At 44.9% G+C, this 22,280-nt stretch overlaps 1 protein-coding gene across 4 annotated transcripts in view; it reads right to left on the bottom strand.

Annotated features, from left to right (window-relative positions):
* The window catches only part of Dip2b (disco interacting protein 2 homolog B), a 194,789-nt gene that overhangs the window by 105,107 nt on the left and 67,402 nt on the right, over positions 1-22,280 (bottom strand). For all 4 annotated transcript variants that reach the window (XM_057791489.1, XM_057791492.1, XM_057791493.1 and 1 more), the window contains exons 2-3: positions 20,713-20,784; positions 1,721-1,846 (exon numbers count right to left, since the gene is read on the bottom strand). In XM_057791489.1, coding sequence (XP_057647472.1) covers positions 1,721-1,846; positions 20,713-20,784 — 198 coding nt within the window. The remainder of the gene's footprint in view (positions 1-1,720; positions 1,847-20,712; positions 20,785-22,280) is intronic.

The following is a 22,280-nucleotide window of genomic DNA, read 5'->3' as shown; positions in this document are numbered from 1 at the left end:
GTAATCTAAGCATTTGGGAAGCTGAGGAAGGGGGACTCATACATCTAAGGGCAGCCCAGGCCACAACCCAGTAGCAAAACAAGGAATCCTACTTTACTTCCTTTGTTTCCTTAAAGTACCTCTTTAGCACTGGAACACAGCAATGTACAGCGAGCAGTGTGTACTGGAATACAGCAGTGTACAGCAAGCAGTGTGTACAATAGAGTACAGCAGTGTACAGCAAGCAGTGTGCACTGCAATACAGCAGTGTACAGTGAGCAGTGTGCACTGGAATACAGCAGTGTACAGTGAGCAGTGTGCACTGGAATACAGCAGTGTACAGTGAGCAGTGTGCACTGGAATACAGCAGTATACAGCGAGCGGTGTACACTGGAATACAGCAGTGGACAGCGAGCAGTGCGCACTGGAATACAGCAGTGTACAGCGAGCAGTGCACACTAGAATACAGCAGTGTACAGCGAGCAGTGTGCACTGGAATACAGCAGTATACAGCAAGCAGTGTGCACTGGAGTACAGCAGTGTATAGCAAGCAGTGTGCACTGGAGTACAGCAGTGTACAACGAGCAGTGTGCACTGGAATGAGCTACTAGAACAAATGGAAATCTCAGTCGATTTCCACTCTGCTAAAACACTTAGCACTTAAGAATGTTCAAGATTAGAACCTGTTGGCAAAAATACTTAAAGAAAAATATATAATAAAAAAAAAAAAAAAAAAGAATGTTCAAGATTTGGCCTCTAACCTTCCCTAGCCTGTCTTCACTCCCTGCCAGCCCTGAATTCAGCCTGAAGTTCTGGCTAAATGAACTAGTTTTGGACCTACTATCTGGTACCATTTTCCTAACTGATTCTTGTCTGGCAGCCATGCTTCTATCTACTACCTACCTGATCCCTCAGGACAAGGTGAATTCCAGGGGAAACTGGTATGCTGTGTGACCGTTTGTGGTGGTGACTGAATATCTCTCATCCTTCATCATTCTGTATGTGAAAATGTGTCTAGTAATACCCATTCAGAATGGATTGGTCAGCTCTGTAACCATGTCCTTTTAAATGATGTTTCTGAGAGGATATTTTCAATTCGAGAAAGGGTCATGGTACCTTTAGCTGGTAAGAGGGGGACAAAGTCTAGAGGAAGTAAAATAATATTACTATTAAGTTCTTCAGCCTAGTTCTGTTACTTAAATCATAGGATATGCTACACATACGCTACATGGTCTCAGAAAGACCTGCTGTAGGATTTGTCCCACTGCCAAGTACAGCGCGATGCCCTTCCCTTTGCCAGCAGGGCCTTCTGGGTTAGAGGCCATCACCAAACGGATGTGCTCGCTGTGGGAAGTCCACTGTGTTTGTCTAGGTCTGTGAGCCACGGGCTGGTTACAACTCTGCAAGCACAGGAGCTGCCGCCCCACACGTGACCTGACTCCTACCTTCCTTTCATTTATTTATTCACAATGATGTTGCGCTTGTCTTACTCCTTTTCTGAAACTGAAATTTCTAGAGGGCAGAATGGTTTTATTTGCTGCTGTCTGGTCAGAAAACTTGAGTATCTACTCAGTATGTACCTCCTGGCTCAAGGAAAAGCAGCACAACAACCATGGGGGCACTCAGGACACAGTTCACACCACCTAGGACACACAGTTCACATTTCCCGGGACACACAGTTCACACTGCTCAGAACATAGATCACATTTCAGGCAGAAAAACGTCTGTAATTCCTTCTCACCTGATCGGTATCGCTCATCTCTGGCCCCTCCAGATCGAGTTCGGTGATATTTGGAAGGAGCAGAAGTCTGAGTCGGAGTGGGAGCAGGAGTCTGGTTTCTGTCTTTTTGTCCTGTTGAATCAGTTTCTAAGAAAGAAAGTTTGGAAGACGGTTATCCAACAGCAACAGTGGGTGGGTGGTTGTGTTCTAAGCATGACACTCATTCCTGTCACAGCTAAAGGTAGTTATCCTTCATCTACAGTAAAGGGCTAAAGGTTAAGGTAAGCACATAAATTCGATATGAAAGCCTCAAGCTAGGGCTGAAGAGATGGCTCAGAGGTTAAGTGCACTGGCTGCACTTCCAGAGGTCCCGAGTTCAATTCCCAGCAACTACATGGTGGCTCACAACCATCTATGATGAAATCTGGTGCCCTCTTCTGGCCTACAGGTATACATGCAGGCAGAATGCTGTATACATAATAAATAAATAAATCTTTAAAAAAAAAAAAAGCCTCAAGCTAAAAAACTCCCTCACAGCTATAACTATCAATGTCTGATAGGAAAGAAATAGCTAGACAATAAATGTTGTGTAAAAGTCATCCTAGAGACTGGCCCATTAAGATGGAGAAATAAAACTTCCAATAAGGTCATGGTTTTGCCACTTGGTTTGAGATTTTTACAGTACTGATCAAACTTGGGCCTCACAAGAGCCAGGTATGGTTCCACCACTGAGCCACACCCAGACATCTAGATTATCTTTTAGTACACTGACTGTGTTTGAGAGAACAAGGAGGGATACGTTTTAGGATGCTCTCCGTCTGTGTGCACCATAGATCTAGCGATGCTCTTTCCTGGTTCCTGTTGCTGGAATTCTCACCCAAGGCTCATTAACTGAGGAGGGCAGAACACAGACAGAGTCTTTTTTTTTTTTTTGGTTTTTTGAGACAGGGTTTCTCTGTGGTTTTGGAGCCTGTTCTGGAACTAGCTCTTGTAGACCAGGCTGGACTTGAACTCACAAAGATTCACCTGCCTCTGCCTCCCGAGTGCTGGGATTAAAGGCGTGCGCCACCAACGCCCGGCCACAGACGGAGTCTTAAACCTGCTGTCTGATACAATGTGAGTACTACATTAGACAGGACACAGACAGAGGTCTTAAACCTGCTGTCTGATACAATGTGAGTACTACATTAGACAGGACACAGACGGAGTCTTAAACCTGCTGTCTGATACAATGTGAGTACTACATTAGACAGGACACAGACGGAGTCTTAAACCTGCTGTCTGATACAATGTGAGTACTACATTAGACAGGACACAGACGGAGTCTTAAACCTGCTGTCTGATACAATGTGAGTACTACATTAGACAGGACACAGACGGAGGTCTTTTTTTTTTTAAGATTTATTTATTTAAGCCGGGCGGTGGTGGCGCACGCCTTTAATCCCAGCACTTGGGAGGCAGAGGCAGGCGGATCTCTGTGAGTTCGAGACCAGCCTGGTCTACAAGAGCTAGTTCCAGGAAAGGCTCCAAAACCACAGAGAAACCCTGTCTCGAAAAACCAAAAAAAAAAAAAAAAAAAGATTTATTTATTTATTATGTATACAACATTCTGCCTCAATGTATGCCTGCACGCCAGAGGAGGGCGCCAGATCTCAATACAGATGGTTGTGAGCCACCATGTGGTTGCTGGGAATTGAACTCAGGACCTCTGGAAGAGCAGCCAGTGCTCTTAACCTCTGAGCCATCTCTCCAGCCCCCAGACAGAGGTCTTAAACCTGCTGTCTGATACAATGTGAGTACTACATTAGACAGCACTGAGCAGGGAAGACAAGACAACCGTCAGTCCAGTTCAGGTGGGCTGCAGTCCCGCTCTGGCTCCCTCTGATCTCCCTTCCTGACACCCAGCTGCCTTTCCACTCCCTTTAACATCTCATGCAGACACAGCCTTTGTGATGTCTGAGTCTGTAAACTAGTCTTTAAGTCAACCCAAATTCTCAATAGCCCACTTCAAATAAGAGCTGCACAGAATTCTTATATTCTCATTATCTTCTTCATATGTTACTTTTATTAGTCTTGAACAACAGTCAATAGACTAGAGTTCCTGGCCTATTACGGCCCATCTCCTGGATTTTTGTTTCATTTTGAAACAGGGTCTTTATGTATCTCAGGCTCGCCTAGAACCTGGAACCTTGTCTCAGTCTTGTCAGTACTGAGATTAAAAGTGTGCACCACCAAACCAAGGTACACTGATTTTTCTTTTCTTTTGCTTTGTGAGACAGGGTATCATGTCTTCCTGGCCAGGTGGGAACCTGCTATGCAGGTGAAGCTGGCCTTGAACTCCTGATCCTCCTGAGTGCTAGGATTACAAGTGTGCCACCACGCTGACTTACAGTCTGTTTCTACAAATAAACTTATTGGGATATAGCCAGGAACAGTCCCATACAGTGTCTGTGGCCGTGTCCATGCTGTCCAAGCAGAACTGAGTAGCTATGACAGACACTACGGGGTCTATAAAGCCTGAAATACCATCTGGTCCTTCATAGAAAGCCTCTACCAACCCAAGCTACAATAACTAAACCAACATTTAAATGTTTGCTTGTGCCTGGAAGCAGTCTCATCTTATTTTTCATTCTGCACAGTAAGCCTGCAAAGCCGGCCCTCCTGCCGTTCCCTTTAACAGGGAGGGCAGACATGGGTTAGCTGCTGGGAGTTGTAGAGCCAGAGCACAGACCCTGGCTGGTCTACCTCTGCTGGTTCTCAAACAAAAGGCTCTAAAAAGAGACTACAGAAAACATCCCAGAACTTTTAAGAAGGATTAACTACCTAGGCTAGGAGCATCAATGCTTTGGGATTCAGAGTCAGCAGCTAGGTAAAGAGGGAAAAGCACCCCCCCACACACACCCCGCTCCTGTCCCAACAAAAATCCCACAACCGCTACACTCCTTACTGCCCACCACGGAAAAGATTCTGCAAAAAGCCACTTGTTAGAGAAAGCACTTGAAATACAGTCCAACCAACTCTAAATAGAGAACAAAAAATAGAAAGGAGCTATTTTTACTTCTACAGTCAGATGATATAGGCAGGAAGGAAATCACATTAGCACACATGAGCTACTCTGTAAATACGCACAGGGAAAATGGTCTGAGGTGGCACACTGATCCTCAAAACATGCTCCTATTGGTTTGAGGGACTTTTCTGTTTGTTTGTCGAAGTAAGATATGTATTTATTTATTGTAACAGGGGCCATATAAAACTACAATTGTTATTATCTACCACTGGTTATTTTACTAATTAAACAAACAGCATAAATCACTCTAAGACACATAGTGTTTCCAAACTGTATTGTTAATAATTCAAATGTTAAAAAGAATGAATGTAAATTCTTACTTACAAGGGGAGGCACAAAGATTTAAGTATTTTTACTGTCTTTCTCAGACATGTTTCTGCTTTATGTTTTTCCTTTTTCTTTTTTCTTTTTTTTTTTTGGTTTTTCGAGACAGGGTTTCTCCATAACTTTGGAGCCTGTGCTGGAGCTAGGTCTTGTAGACCAGGCTGGCCTCGAACTCACAGAGATCCACCTGCTTCTGACTCCCAAATGCTAGGATTAAAGACATGCGCCACCACCACCCGGCTCTGCTTTATGTTTTTCAATATAGCCAATTAAATAGAGAAAGATAATGTAGGCTAAAGAATAAAATCTGGGGGCAGGAGAGGTGGCTCAGAGGTTAAGAACACTGGCTGTTCTTCCAAAGGTTCTGAGTTCAATTCCCAGCAACCACATGGTGGCTCACAATCATCTATAATGAGATCTGGTGCCCTCTTTAAAAATAAATAAATAAATGAAAAAAGCTGCCACGGAGAAATGCCAGGCATGCATCTAGGAAGGACCTGGAGAGAGCACACATTTCCACTCAGCATGAGCTACAGGTTATCATGGTCAATCAAGGGCACACAACATAGAGCAAGTCTTCCAATGAAAACGGGGTTAGTTGACACACAGCCAAGAGCACAGCCCAACAGACACTGAAAACAAAGCCTACACAGATCTCTACCAAGCAACCAAGTAATGGGGCTGTGACGTTTGTCTCTGTCCCCTCAAGAACCATTCATCTAAGCCAACCCATTTTCTCTGGGCTCTAAAACCATGGCAATTATTTTGTTATAATTTGTCAGAAATAAACCTAAAAGTTTTATTTACAATTTCAATAAGTATGCCCTACACATCATGCCACAGAAACATGGATTTATGGTAGAATAAACTTGGCTCAAATGTGTAACACATCTGCTTCAACTTGACAAGAGGCTATATTAAAAGGTGGAACAGAAGCCGGGTATGTTGACCCAAGTCCATCATTTCAGCACTCAGGAGGCTGAGGCAGGGGGACTGCTGTCAGTTTGAGGTCACCCAGGGCTACACAGTGAGACTGTCTCAAAGACAACAAACAAAGCCAGCAAGAAAGTTCCATGGCCAACTGTGCTGCCACCAAGCCTCACAACTGCACAACTAGAGCTCAATTCCCAAGACCCACATGGCGGAGAGAGAACTGACCCCTGCAAGTTGTCCTCTGACCTCCACATACTCCAGGGTGCAGACATTCAGGAACGCAGATGGACACGAACACACACACACACGCATACACACACAATGAATGAATGAATGAATGAACGAACAAATAAATATAAAAAGAAATTGTAAAATGAAAACAGAGCCAAGCAGACTCCCTGGAAGCACCAAGTCCACCAGGGGAATATAACAGTTTGGCAGCTCATCTTGATGAAATGGAAACATCACTCACTATGAACTTTTATTTATTTATTTGTTTGTTTGTTTTTTATCAACTTTTATTTCTAGGTACTGCTTTGAGACAGGCTGGCTGCGGAGAGCTGTACAAAACTATGTATAGCTAAAGTACTTTTGCTGAACATAAAATCAGATGGTCATTATAGAACATTTAGGGATTACCTAAGTGTAAGGAAGAAGATAAAAGTTATATTGATTCTCTTAAAACTAAAATTTATAACCTATCAAAATAAAACAATATTCAGTTACATGCTCCTGGATAAAAAGTGACTCTTGAAGCAAAATTCTCCAGCACTAAGCTAAGTTATGGCTCTTTCGCTATAGGAACTAACAGATCAGTGCGTCCTTGGGAGTGAGAGGGCACAACAGTATCCAGGGAGGTTACAGGGATGCTGGGGGTCAGTGCAAGCCACTTGCAAGTGCACTGGTTTATGAATGAAACTGGAACTATACGCCACTGGCCATATCAAGGATGGAGGGGTCTGAGGGCACGGGAGAGCAGAGAACATAAGCTAACACTGCACGGGAGAGCAGAGAACATAAGCTAACACTGCACAAGGAGGGCAGAGAACATAACTAACACTGCACAGGGAGGGCAGAGAACATAAGCTAACACTGCACAGGGAGGGCAGAGAACATAAGCTAACACTGCACAGGGAGGGCAGAGAACATAACTAACACTGCACGGGAGGGCAGAGAACATAACTAACACTGCACAGGGAGGGCAGAGAACATAACTAACACTGCACAAGGAGGGCAGAGAACATAACTAACACTGCACAAGGAGGGCAGAGAACATAACTAACACTGCACGGGAGGGCAGAGAACATAACTAACACTGCACAAGGAGGGCAGAGAACATAAGCTAACGCTCTGAAGCCTCGAATGTGCAGGCAAGATGCTGACCAAAGGTGAACCATCTCCTGTCTAATCAGATCTCAGAAATGACGTGGGTTGATACAAGTTTCCATGGTAAAGAAAAAGCAAAGGCAGAATTCATTACATGTCGTAACATAATCAGATAATCTATAAGTTAAAATGAAAAACTTCAGGCCATTCAGTCTGAAAAAAATCACTTTATATATTAAGAATTAGATGGGACTTAAAAGTATCCTATATACTGGATGAAGCACAAATGATATACATGAGAATTCTTTACCCTTTCACTGTTCAGTTTATAAAAAACAAAAGTATTTATAAAAATCAAAGTAATTTGAAAGGTATTAAGTCTATAGAAATGCTGGAACAGAAAATGTAGCTTCACTGTGAACACTGTGACGCTTCAGTTATGCGGAGTAGCCACTAGGGGTCACCATTAAATTTAAATGGTGATGGTAGGTTTGGTTACATGTGTTTTTTGGTTTTGTTTTTAAAACAAGTTCTTCAAAGTATTCCTTTTAGACAATCAACATGCATATAATGTACTACTCTTTCAGAAAGGTGTTGTGTCTTCTGTCTGTCTGCTATCTGAACACAGTGGCAAGGAGAGCTCAGAAAGGAACAGCATTTACTAGTAGAAAACAGCACACAGCTTCCCCACCCAGAAAAACTTGGGAAAGCCAGCTCGGTTCAGCCCTTTGGCTCTGCTATGGTTTCAGAACTAGTCACAGTCCTGGGAGTAGACACAGACAGTTCTAAGAGGAACCAAGGGACAAACACTTGCTTTTGCAAGGTGGTCAGAGCGACTGTGCTCCCAGTCTTGTGGTGCTGGCATCCAAACAGGAGCCGCAGCTAATGCCAGGGTTAACCTGGCACACTTATTAACTTCATACATGTACACAATGCATTCCGGCTACTGTCTCCCCTTACCCACCCCTGCCAACCCCACCTCAAGCTTTCACCCCGTGGTATGTGCTAAAAGGAAAAGAACAAAGATATCTGGACCCACATAACGGGGAATTAAACTTCTATGAGCTTCAGGAAAGACGCATGACAATTAAAATGGGATGCTGTTGCAGGACCTGGCTGGGCGCAGAGAAGGGAAAGCCACCTTATTCCCACAGTGTGAAGTTTGCAGCAGCCCAGGGAGGGAACCCTGAAACAGACAAGAAGACTGGTGGAGCAAACCCAGCATGGCACAGGAAACAAGATGACGCTGAGAAGAAAAGTGGGCTCAGTCATCTAAGTCCAGTGGGCTGGCTGACAGCAGGGCAGCTCTTCAGCTTTCTTTCCTTTCTTTCTCACTCCCTCCATTTTCTCTGTAATGGACAGGATCAAAAGGCTATACACAGAGCAGGTTAGCCTTGATCACACACAGGCCTCCAACTCAGGATCCTCCTGCCTCCGCCTTCCAAGTACAGGCATCACAGGCTCCTTAACACACACCACTACATCTCCAAAGGAACGGCACCTGGCAGATGCTATTAACAAATCAGGAGGTCCGTCACAGAGCTGCCTACAAAATGATCAGCTGTCACCCAAGCCCTTATGCAGGGTCACTGGTCTCTTTCTTGCCCTGCTCAAGATGGATGAAGGTGCCCAAGTCCTTCAGGGCCTGTGCTGTGGCGCTAAGGCACCGGGGTTTACTGAGAGCCTCACATCTGGAGAAAGACCTGTGAGTGTTGGATTCCAAGCACAGGAAGTGAGTGAATTCTGGGAAGAAAGGGGGTCAGCAGTCCTGATCTACCAAGAGTTAAGTGCCTGAACTGATCCTGACCCACAGATTTTCTGGGCCACAGGACACTAGGAAAGTAGCTGTGCCAGAGACTAAGGGAACACTTCCGGGAACTCCACCGTGAGTCAAGAAGAATGGGAACCACCTTCAGAATGCATCAGAGGGGCAGATGAGAAGCAGCTTGGCATCACAGGCCACAGTGAGACTGGCTTTCAGTAGCACCCAGTGAGGCTTCTTCACTTTCAGATGTGGAGGCTGGACCACTTCTACTGCCGCCTAAGTCCCTTTGACAATTCAGAGGGAAAAAGAAGCCCTGAGAGGAAGGGACTAGACTTCCTTCTGATAAGATATATGGGGCAGATACAATGATGTGTGCCCAGTCATGGCACCTCCCATCCTACCCACGCCCTCACAAAGGGCACAGGCCCAGGCTGGGATCTGAAGCTGCAGAATCTCCATTATGCAGGAGGCCTTACCTGCAAAGGGGCTTGTAAGTCAAAATAAGACACAGAACAGAATGATTCCACAGCAGGTAGCTCCTACCTCTCAGGCATTCGCAAGCCTACTTCCTCACACTCCAAAACACTGCTCCTGGGCAGTGGCTGCATCCCAGCAGCCTGAGTTTCTCTAGCACCAAGAAAACTCACACGGTGCATAAAGTGGCTGCCTTTGGTCTTTTACAGCAAGGTTCCTAACAATTTGTTTAAAACAAATTTGCTGGTCTCTTCACATCTACCAACAATAGCTGGTGGTTGGGAGAAAAAAAATGAAGATATCAATTTAAAGCTTAGGACATAGATTAAAGAACTCCTACTTAATGGAGATACGGCGCTTCAGTGGGTGACGCTCCCATCTGTGACCCCAGTGCACTCCCACAGAGAGATGGGCAGTGGCAGGCACTGGGGAAAGAAATCCTTAGAACCTGTGGGCCAACTAGCTTAGTGTAAGCTGTGGCAAATGACAACAATGGGAGATGCTGTCTGGAGGTGGAAGGTGACACCCAAGGCTGTTCTTTGATCTTCTTATGTAGGCATCCACTCACAGGCATGTACATGTATCTGTGTGGGTGGGAAGGGTAGATGTGTGTGGGGTATGTATTTCACATACACCCCCAAAGCAATACTGTCTACCAATGTCCACAAAGTTAAATGTTTTATGAAAAATGAACTGTGATTCTGCTTTCATATTCTTACAGGAAGCTGTTGGGGAAAATAGTAGTCCTGACTCTTGGCAGTCGGGGGTAGTGGGGGCTAACCTGGAACTTCTCCTTTGTCTTCATAACAGTCTATAAACACTTGCACAGCCTTGAGGCAAGACTCAACGTAGAAGACCTTTGAGGAAAGGCCTGTAAAGCAAGTACTGCAGTGCAGCTGCTTGTAAACGGGGTGCTCGGGAGCAACTGAACCCTGACAAAACAACAGCACCCACCTGAGCTTGACAAGGGAACTCTGCTTACTGTAGCTTATTCCTGGGTCACCACACAACCACATTCACAATTATGTTTTTCCCTAAGAAGGCGGGGTGTGTGTGTGTGTGTGTGTGTGTGAGAGAGAGAGAGAGAGAGAGAGAGAGAGAGAGAGATCTACAGGCCAAGGAATGTGTACAATGTGAGTCAGTCTGGTCTACATAGTAAGTTCTAGGACAGCCAGGGCTATCTAGTAAAACGTTGTCCCAAACAAGGAAAAAAAGGAAGGGAGGGAGGGAGGGAGGGAGGGAGGGAGGGAGGGAGGGAGGGAGGGAGGGAGGGAGGGAGGGAGGAAGGGAGGAAGGGAGGAAGGGAGGAAGGGAGGAAGGGAGGAAGAGAGGGAGGAGAGCTCCCATCCTGACTGGGACACAGACCCAATGAAATGGAGTTGACAGGAGAAGAAATCAGTAAAGGGAAAGCAAAAACAAACCAGCATCAACACAGCAGGCAGGAGCCTCTTGACCAAAGCCATCAAAAGCAGCTGTGGTGGCACAAACGCAGGTCTAGGACCTAGGGGAACCACAGTCACACTGCAAACGCAGTTCTAATTAATTCACTGCCTTTGACAGTGCTGGGAACTGAAGCACAGCCCCACACTCAGGAAGAAAGCAGTCCACTACTAGGCCACACCCCCAGCAGCCTTTTATTTCAAGGCAAAGTTGCCTAAGTTGCCCAGACTGTTCTTGAACTCACTCTATAGCCCAGGGAGGTTTTCAGCTTGCCATCCTCCTGCCTCAAGTTCTCAAGAGGGAATTACAGAGCTGTTTCACCAGACTAGACTTGGTCTCAGGAGCAATTTTAAACAGCAATGAGCTGCCTGCAAGGAGGCAGCAGGTCAGGCGCAGCTCTTCTCAGACCAGCCTGAGGGGGGTTGTCAGCTTGGTAGTGAACAGCTAGTTGAGGAGCCAAGAGAGGAGACCTTGTGCGTTGTCTGTCTTCTGCTGTAAGGACCTCAGACTCAGACCACCTCAGACTCCGGCTTCACCTGTCCCTACCTCACATGCCGAGATTACTGCATGAGCCAGAACAGCCCCGGCTCTTTCAAAGAGATCTTCGGAAACAAGTAATCTTTGTGAAAATCCACAACAGTCCTAACAGAAGTATTGGGTGAAAGGCTGGAGTGTTCAAAGGTTAAGAGCACAGGCGCTGCACTTGACCTCTGTCTAACCCAAGTTTGGTACCCAATACCCATGTCCAGTGGTCTCACTACTGCCTGTGACTCCGGTACTAGGGGACCTGACACCCTCCTCTGACACCTTTTTCTCACACACATCCTCTTGGACACACAATAAACATACAGAAAAACGCATAAATAATAAAAATTAAAATTTAAATATATTTTTAAAAAGAAAGAAAGAAAATTTTGGAATGAAGAATTCAGACTCAACATGGCAGAATGAAAACTCCCATTTATGCCTCCTCCTTCCAAAATGCCTATTACAGGACAAGGGATCAACTTAGTTCAGAGGACAGGGAGGTCACAGAAAGAGCAGACAAGAGCTGACTACAAAAATACAGACAGAACTGACGTATTGACCTGAGCAAAAGCAAAAGCTGTGTAAGAAAGGACACGCAATCACAGTAAACCACATGGTTTAGCTGTGCTGGTTCCATAATTACAAACACCTCGCTGACCAACAGAAAGACACATACACACATGCATACACACACGCGCGCAAGCACATTCCCTTCCTTCATACTAAGCATAGCATAGGGTATGAGTTGGGAGGTGTGAACTGTGAAGGAAAGGAAAAGGGGAAAGGGGGAGAGGGGAGGGTGTGGTGTGCCTGTGGTCAGGAGGAGAGGTGACAAACACTGATCTTTGTTTCCCTAGCACTGAGGACTGACCTCAGCTTTGCTGTTACTGACCTGTATCTCTAGCTCTCTTTCTTTCTTTTTAACACTATTTTTAAACAGGATCTTGGTAAACTGCCCACACTGGCTTTGAACTTGTAGCCCTCCTGCCTCAGCCTGCTGGGTAGGTATCTGGGACTCCAAGTTTGTATTACCAGGCTGAAACTAATCTTTTATAGAAGGAAATGAATAAATAATCCTCAAGCTGATTAAAGCTGAGGAAAAGTTAAAAAAAAAAAAAGACTACTATTTAGAATACAGAGTAACTGTTAAAACAATAAAAGACTGGAAGACACTGGTCCCTATAGAAGGAGAAGCAGGGCACTATGCATCTTTGTTGCTGGAGGCGTGTAATACAGATTATTTAAAACATATGAATTAATTCCATTTAAGAATAAAACTTGATGGGTATGTATCTCAGTAGAGGACACTTGCATGGCATGTCCCATGACTTTGGTTTCACTCTTAGCATTACCATAAATAGGAGGAGGAGGAGGAGGAGGAGGAAGAGGAGGAGGAGGAGGAGGAGGAGGAGGAGGAGGAGGAGGAGGAGGAGGTGGTCCAGGCCTGTAACCCCAGCACTCAGGACTGAAGAAGAACGGTGAATGAGACAAACCCGGGACACAGAAGATCCTGAGCCAACAAATAAATAGAAAAATAAAGTGAAAGCGGAAACACTAATGCTTGTCTCAGGTGAGAATGAGCACACCAACAGTGTCAGCAGATCTGAATGACAAGGTCACCCAGGTGGAGGCACGATCCCTCCAGTGTGCAGAAAAGCCACTGCTTCTGACCTAACTAGATGTCTGCTGAGGAAACCCTTTCTGTTCAGCTCTGCAGATGGCTGCACATGTACTGGATGCGAGGTACCGCACTACAAAGCAGGGACTCGAGAGAGATAAGCAGTTTCAAAAGTGTTTCTGAGAGACCTTAAGAGCCCAGCAGTTCAATCAGACACACAGTGCAGAGAATGTTCTCAAAATGTAGCTCATGGGGCTGGTGAGACAGCTCCGTAGTAAAGGTGTCTATCTACTGTATTAACCTGGTGACCTGGGCTTGGGCCTTGAAACCCACATAAAGGTGGAAGGAGATGAGAACTCCATGAAGTTGTCCTCTGACCTCTACATGTATGCCGAGGCACACGCACCCACTCTCACACACGTAGTAACAGTATATTAAGTCTAGAGGAATACAATTCAGACAAGGCCAACAGACTGTCTAGAACTCCTGTGTAGAGTGAGCCTATGTCAGAGCAAGTCAGTGGACTCTAAGAGAAGCAAGAGACTCACAAAGATGGGAAGGGCTCGCTGGCCATGTCCAGCACTGCCGCCTTGGGGCCCCAACAGCACCCAGGCGCTGCCACTACTCAATAAACATGCTCTGCTGTTTGCCGGCAGTGCCTGTAGAGTCACAATAAATGCTCTCCTCTTAGAGCTGCTGGAACTATAGACATTTGTATGGAAAAATCCCTCAACTAAAGATCAGACCACAGGTCAGCAGAGTGAAACATCCCACACAAAACCTTTATTGTCTTGTCCCTCCAAAGACAATCACTCTTGGCAAAGAGAGAATGACTCAGGAGTCAGAACACACACACACACACACACACACACACACACGGTTTGAAGTCAGTTCTCCAGTTCACACCAGAAGGACAGCTAAGCTCCTGGCCCTCCTGGAAGTGTTAACCGAGGCACCCCAGGAGCTGTGCTCTGGACTTTGGAAGTTCTGAGCACGGTGAGGAGCTCTGTAGGCCACTGGAGTAGGCCACTGGTGGCCAGAGCGTATGGCTCCATCCAGGAAGGAGCTGAGAGCCAAGGGCTATATCCACATTTCTCCTGCTGCTCAAAGTCAAAGTGTTCAGGGCTTTGGATGAGACTGTATCTTCATAAAGATGGACCTGGTTCTTAGAAGACAGTATGACACCTAAATATCAGATAGAGGTTGGGTTTGTTTAAAGGAATAGCAGTTAGTGTGTTGCTGGACTCAAAAATGATTTGCCAGGATAATTTGGATAGGCCATCTTCCTGCCACATGGTGACTGTACAAACTAATTCCCAAGATGCTACTGAATTAAATCAAGCTTAATATTAACCCAAACTGTCAGCACTTGATTTCCATGACTTATCTTCTAAACATGTTCTTCAGTCTTCTGCGACCTGCTATATTTAGACTGCTGAATTTTCCAATTTTAAAGATCATGTAGCATTTGAGAAAAGATCATATATATGTACACATATCTCTCTCTCTCTCTCTCTCACACACACACACACACACACACACACACACACAATGGCTGGCTGAGAGCCTGGGAACTGAACTCAGATAGTGAGCACAGGCACGTAAGTTCTGACAATACCATGTCGCAGTGCAGTGCTAACTTCCTATTCTAAAAGGCACTTGTACTGAAGCAGCCACCTTCATAACAAGTCTCTGGGCACGGATATGGCTCAACGGTTAAGAGCATTTGTGGTAGGTTTGATTCCCCGCACAAACATGGCAGCTCACAACCATCTGTAACTCAACTTCGAGGGGGATGTGATGTCCTCTTCTGGCCTCTGCATAGATGACACTGCACACACAAGGTGCACAAACATAAACACAGGCAAAACTCACATAAACATAGAATAAAATAAATTTAACAGCAACAAGAAAAGCGGCATCAACATCGCTCTAGGGTGAATAAAAAGAAGGCGATTAAAAGTCTGGAAGAAGTGGACACATTCTAGTGTCACTTTTAAAAAACAGAGCTAAATGTCGTTTTCAAAATCTACAGCTCTATGGGGTATAATACACAAAGAGGTAATGTCTTCTTATGATATAGAATATACAGTACTGTACACAGTCTGTCCAACCCTCAAGGTATTCCTTCTGAGAAAGAGTTAAGAACAAAAGGAAGATCAAAAGAAATTGAGAGAATTTACTAGCAATATCCTCGTTAAAGTACCTAATACTAACTATGCTCATAGGAAGAAAGACGACTTGAGAGGAGTAAGTATCGAAAGGAACGGAGAATAAATGATTAGTAAGTCCATACAACAGTAGCAGCAGATAATGGAGAGGCAGGCAAATACTAAAATGTAACATGGAAATTGGTAGTAACCAACATTAAAGTATTCTAAAGTTCTTATATGAGGAAAATTCCAATACTTTAAAATTATGTTTATTTATATATATTTAACTCCCCAAGTCAGGTCTTGCTGAGGTAGGCAAGTGCTCTAACAGGAGCGCCCTCCTCACCTCAGAAGACAGTAACAGCCTTTAAAACTGTAAGGTCAGAGCCTGAGGGGAGGACAGCAAAGGGCTTCCCGCCAATGTGAGTGAGAGCCTGACCAAGGGACCATCACACACGAAACACTAACGGATGAGCTTCAAAGACCGACTAAGGGCTAGACACGTCTTAACAGCTTCCCTCTGTACAGACATGTTCTCTGAGCACAGTGACACTAAGAACCACTTCTCTTAGGAAAGAAGGCAGACAATCTAGGTGAACAATCCAGCAAATTCTGTAAAAGTTCATGAACCAACTTAACACAAACAAAAAATTACAAAAAGAACCTGAAAACAATAAATCAGAAAGTAAAGCATATTCTCCAAAGAGGCAAACAATACAGACAATTGGAGACACCCAAGAACGCAGTAAGTAGCGCAATAAATCAGAAAACTTACAACACAAGTAGTTTCCTTGAAAAATCAAGTCTACCAAAATGGGCTTAAAGAGAAACCGAGAACTAAGGACATGGTCAGAACCAGTCAGTTCTCCAGCACATGGGCCCAGGACTCAGGCTCAGACTGGCTGCCTTGAGGGTGAGTCCTCCACTCCTGGGCCATCCTGATAACCCCAGACAAAGCTGCTAAGGGTAATCTGTTGAACTCTGCTCTAGCTGGGACTTAAGGGAAGGGAGACCTAGATTCATTTTCTGTCCTGTGACAAAACACCCTGACAAACTCAGAGGAAAACAGGTTTAAGTAAACTTACAAGTCCAGGGTACAGTCATCACTGTGGGGAAATGAAGGCAGGAACTTAAAATAGCTAATAAATGTCCAAAGTCAAGAACATAGAGAGAATGAATGCATAAATGCCTCTAATACTTAGCTCAAGTTTTCTATATAATCCAGGACCCAAACCCAAAGAATGGTATCACCCATAGTGAGCTGGCCCCTCCCACATCAAATGACACAATAAGATAATCCCCAGACACACCCACAGGCCAGCCTGATGTAAGATGATCTCTCTATCACATTAACAAAATTGTGTGTGTGTGTGTGTGTGTGTGTGTGTGTGTGTATACGTGTGCACACGTGGCGTAGAGGTCAGACTGGAGGTATAGTAAGGGTAGCACGTGGAAGTCATCAATTTAATTAATTTGAAAAGGTTGAAATAGAAGTGACTTTCAATGGATTATATAAGAAGGCAGAGGCAGATGGATCTCTGAGTTTGAGGCTGGCCTGGTCTACACAGTGAGACTCAGTCTCAAAAAAGAGCAGAGCAGAGTACACAGTGGATCTATGGATGGGGCTCTAGAGAGGATCTGGCTTGTAGACTCACATTTGTGAGTTGCCACTATTCAAACGATAAAGCCACAGGTTTGGCTCAAATAACCTGGAGAGATAGTCCATTGGTTCTGAAAATCTGGTCAGCAGACCAGCAACCTAAGTATTATCTGGAAATCCAACAGAAATGCACATTTTCAGGTTCCACCTTAAACTTAGTAAATCAGAATCCAGACTGGGCCTGCAATCAATGTGCCTAAAACCAAGAGACTGTGAGAAGTTAAAAAGGCGTGAGCCTTGTTGTAAGAATTCCAACATTTCCCAGGTGTGATGGTGTACAACTTTAATCCCGGCACATGGGAGGCAGAGGCATCATGTGAGTTTAAGGCCAGCTCAGTCTACATACCAAATTCCAGGACAGCCAGCTACACAGAGAGACCTCGTCTCAAAAGGGAGAAAATAAGACAAAACAAAAAAACAAACAAAACCAAAAACAATATGAGGAACAAGAAATTAATATGCTTAAATAATCAATCCACCACAGATATGACATACCCACAGGCCAGCCTGATCTAGATAATCCCAGGTGATTCTAGACTGTATTAATAAGAAGAATTCAGAAGTGACTCAGAGCACACCTTTAATTCTAGCACTCTAGAGGCAGGCAGATCTTTCTGAGTTTGAGGCCAGCCTGGTCTACAGAGCAAATTCTAGGACAGCCAGGGCTACACAGAAAAATCCTGTTTCCAAAAAAAAAGAGTGACTGAGAGGCAAGTGTGAACACTAATGAATCCAGTGGGGCCAGCTTCAGGTGCTGGAGTGGGCTGAGGGGTGAGCAGAAACAGTCTGAGCAGTGAGCCAGAGGATGGACAGCAAAGGGAGAAACAGCAAGAACTGGCTGGAAGGGCGGTGCCTGCAGAGGCACAGGAGAAGCTCAGCTGCTGGTCTCAGCAGGAGCAGAATTTTATTACTGACAGTCAAAACTGCTCCACGTGGTGGCAGGAAGAAGCAAGCAGGCCCATTTTCTTCAGTATTACTGCCTTTTAATGTGTCTTCTTTAAATTAGTGTGTGTGTGTGTAGAGGTCTTTGGCCTGCTTGTATGTTTGCGTACCATGTTCATTCAGAGGCCAGAAGAGTGTTGGATCCCCTGGAAGTGGAGTCACAGACCACTGTGAATGGTCACGTGGGTGCTGGGAATTGAACCTGAGTCCTGTGGAAGAGCATCCACTTAAATGCTGAGCCATCTCTCCCCCACTATGTGGACTCAGTGTGCACCAGTCACAATGCCTTATCCAGGGTGACAAGGACACACAGTCCCCCAGCTTCAGAAAGGGAGGAAGGAATATTTGGAATCCAAAGCACAGCCCTTCTACCTGGACAGATAGCCTTGTTAGGCAAAATGGAGGACTAACAATGGGTGGGCCAGGCGTAGGAAACAGAAATCTCTTGTCAGGAAGCTAACAGAGGTGTAAGGGAATGGGGGCCATCTGCAAGGGCAAGTCTCTGAAAGACGTGTGCACACTCCCGGTGTACTGCAGATAAAAACCTCACCAAGTAATCACTTACTTAGGATTGGGCTCTGCACAGAGGTCTGAGGTCTGCCCATAGGGCACTACAAAGTTCTCACTGTGAATTCATATACTGGTTTCACACTGTGACTTAGGATCCCCTTTGTGTTGCTGGTTTACAGTGGATGTGAAGGAATCTAGACCCCTGCTCTCAAGCCTGCACGCCGAGCACTCTGTCCACTGAGCCGTTCCCCAGCCTCTCTTTCTATGTCTCTGGGCTTTCCGAGGACAGGTGAGGTTCTCGGCTAAGCAGCAGACACATAACACTCCCTCCTTCCACTCATCAGACGCCATAGCAAACACCGGCTTTTCCTTAGTTGTCACTGATTTCCACCTCTCTTCTCTCAATTTATTTCCATGCCATCTGTTCATAAGGTATTTTAAAACTGACTAGCGTTTTACAGGAAGGGACCATCGGGCCTCTGTGTCTGTACATTCCACATTCATGAAGTCAACTAGCCTTGGACTGCAAATATTCTGGGGAAGAGGCTGTCCGTACAAACATGTGCAGACTTTTCCCTCCTGCCATCGCTGTCTAAGCAACACAGTGCAGCAGCGATTTAGCCAGCATTCACATCATGGTCGGCATCAGAAGTGAGCGAGAAATGATTTAAAACACGGCAAGATGTGCACAGATTACAGTCAAACACAAACAGAATATGCCATTGTCTGGGAGAACCTTAAGCATATGCAGATTTTAGTAACTAATGGGATCCTAGAGCCAGCCCCCTGCAGATGCTGTGGGATAATGAAGGAAATCCTTGTTTATTATTCATTCAACAAATATTCACAGACTCTAACCATATACTACATTTAGTTGACAACCATGGTAGATACAAAACTTCATGGCATTTATAACTGAGCCATTAGCTTTACAAAGAACAAACTTACAGAAACCAATTTTGATTATAAAGGGAAACTAAAAATAAAAATGTTTTTTAGTAAGTTATGATTAAAGCGGCACGTAGCTATCAAAAGAAATGACAGAGTACAAGTGACTTTAAGCTGGGTGTGGCAGTACACACCTTTAGTCCTAGCACTTAGGAGGCAGAGACAGCAGGTCTCTAGGCGGTCAGACTGCTGGCCTACACATTGAGTTCAGGCCAGTCAAGGCTACTTAATGAAACCTTGTCTTAAAAAAAATAAAAATAAAAACCTCTTGGGGCTGGAGGCTCTGGGGCTAAGAGATCATGTTGATCTTGTGCACCTACAGAGGACCTGGGTATGATTTCCAGCACCTATATGGTGGTTCATAAGGGTTTGTAACTTGGGGATCTGAAGTCCTCTTCTGATTTCTGTGGGCACCAGGCACATTTGATGGTACACATACACTCAGGCACGCAAAACATTCATATACATAAAATAACTAAATGTAAGTAAATCATTTTTAAAAATAAAATTATAACCCTATGGTGGGCTGGCATGATGGCTCCCCAAGCGAAAGTACTTGCCACCAAAACTGAAAACCCGAGTTCAGTACTCAGGACGGAGGGCACCAACTCCCACAACTGTTCTCTGCCACCACATACAGTCCTATGTCCCACCCCTCGGAGGCAAGGAAGAGCAACTGGAGCTAAGCACAAAGGGCACTCTGGACTTTCAGACATATAAGAAACTTGGCAATTTCTTCACAGAAGTAGTAACTAGGATGTAGGCTGACTCTCGGGCATTTGGGGGTCCTGACTCTACGTCTTCCTGTCCCCCAGCACTGGCACACCCTGTAACAGGCATCGGTCTTCTCTCCCTCCTTGCTCTCCTTGTTTCTCTCTATCACTACTAAAATTGTCATATGCTCAAGTTGCATATATATAAAATGTGGTTCTCCACAGCCTGAAATTTTCCATCTTTCACACACTACTACCCAAGCTCTAAGTAAATTATGTAGTGACCTCAGGTATCTTTAAAATGCCCAGCAGAGGGGCTGGAGAGATGGCTCAGTGGTTAAGAGCACTGCCTGATCTTCCAGAGGTTCTGAGTTCAGTTCCCAGCCACCACATGGTAACTCACAACCATCCATAACGAAATCTGGTGCCCTCTTCTAGCCTGCAGGCAGAACACTGTACACACAATAAATAAATAAATCTTTTTTATTAAAAAAAATGCCCAGCTGAGACTCTTTTCCTCTTATCTTGCCTGTTTCTCTTCCCTTAAGAGACATGTCTACTAAGACAGTATTTCTTTAGTGTAAGAACACTTAAAGATTTCTCACCCCATACCTTGGGTCTGTGGGCTGTAAGGAGACAGAAGTTTGGACCTCTTCTTTTCATATCCTTTCTGTGTGATGTCCCCTAAAACAGCAAGAAACAGAAATAGGTTATGCATTATCCTTATTTTGTGGTTAATCACTATAAAAAAAATATTACAGTGTTACAGAAGTACCACATATACAATAGAGTATTTAAATTGGTTCTTTGACAAGACTTTGTAAAGTGTGGTTTCCCACAGACTTGGCCCTCATCAACCTTGCACAGAAACTCGCTACACACAGCAACAGAGACTCCTTGGCATCCCTCAGCATCCTCACCTCCTTCGTATTTAAGATGCTCCAAAACGGAGTGGTACGCGATACCTGATCTGTGAAAGCGACTTTCCAAGGCCCTTTTGCTAACACCCGGGTTGGAACCTGAGGCTGGAGCTGCCACACCCTCTCCTTGATTCACTCGCCTGTATCATTCATATACACGGCTGTTCCTTACAACAAAGTGAAGTGCACACACACAGACAATCCACTGAGCTGCCCGCACTCCAAGGAGCAGGTGGATGGGCAGTGAGCAGGCTGAGTAGGAGAAGAGGAACCTCACAGGCCCAAAAGGCCTTCAAGAAAAGATAAATGCTTCAGAGCTGTGGCAAAAAATGCAGGTAGTGAAATACACACAGCACAAGAGCATTTTTCTATTGAAAGAAAGAAAGAAAGAAAGAGAGAGAGAGAGAGAGAGAGAGAGAGAAAGAAATTTTTAAGCAGAGAAAGGTTTATATAAAATAAAGTTTTATATAAAACTCAACGCATAAAAACAGAAAAAAGTTTTTAAGTAGCATAAAAGATAATTTAAGCATATAACTTTCCAGTATTTTGGTTTTGGTTTTTCAAGACAGGGTTTCTCTGTGTAGCAGTCCTGGCTGTCGTGGAACTCACTCTGTAGACCAAGCTGGTCTCAAAATCCCATATGCCACCACCTCCTGGCCAGTTTTTTTCCCTTACAGACTTACTTACTCACTTACTCTCTTTCTCTCTGTGTGTGTGTGTGTGCGTGTAGAAGCCAGGAGGCTGTCGGATCCCAAAGGTTCTGGGCATTCACAGGAATGGGTACCAGGCTGAACCCCAGTCCCCATGTTGCATAGCAAGTACTCCTAACCACAAAGCAATCTCTCTAACCCCTGCATGTGTAATTTTGAGACAGAAGCTTGCTATATAACATGGGTTAGTTACAAAGTCACAATCTTCCAGTCTCAGCCCAAGTGCTGAGATGTGCTGAGACTGCACCACCATACCTGACTCTAAGCACTCATGTTGGTAACATTTACTATTTGTATGCCAATAGCTAGGGGAGAATCCGACAATAGAAAGCTGAAATCCAGGGTGATACATGTCTGCTGCAGCTGGCTAGCTTCAGCCTACCCCATCAGACAAATGCAGACTGCAGGAAGCACAATGAAGACAGACAGCAAGGACAGGCAGTCTTGATGTCCCAGCCTGCTACAGAGACACAAGCAGGAAAAGAAGCAAATGAATGAAAGAGACTGTGAGCATGAACCAAGAGAGAGGAGGAAGACTGGGTTAGACTCC

The sequence above is a fragment of the Chionomys nivalis genome, chromosome 17 (assembly GCF_950005125.1).
Source record: "Chionomys nivalis chromosome 17, mChiNiv1.1, whole genome shotgun sequence".
Taxonomy (NCBI): Eukaryota; Metazoa; Chordata; class Mammalia; order Rodentia; family Cricetidae; genus Chionomys; species Chionomys nivalis.
The sequence above is the reverse complement of the archived record's forward strand: the minus strand, read 5'-3'. Positions and strand labels throughout refer to the sequence as shown.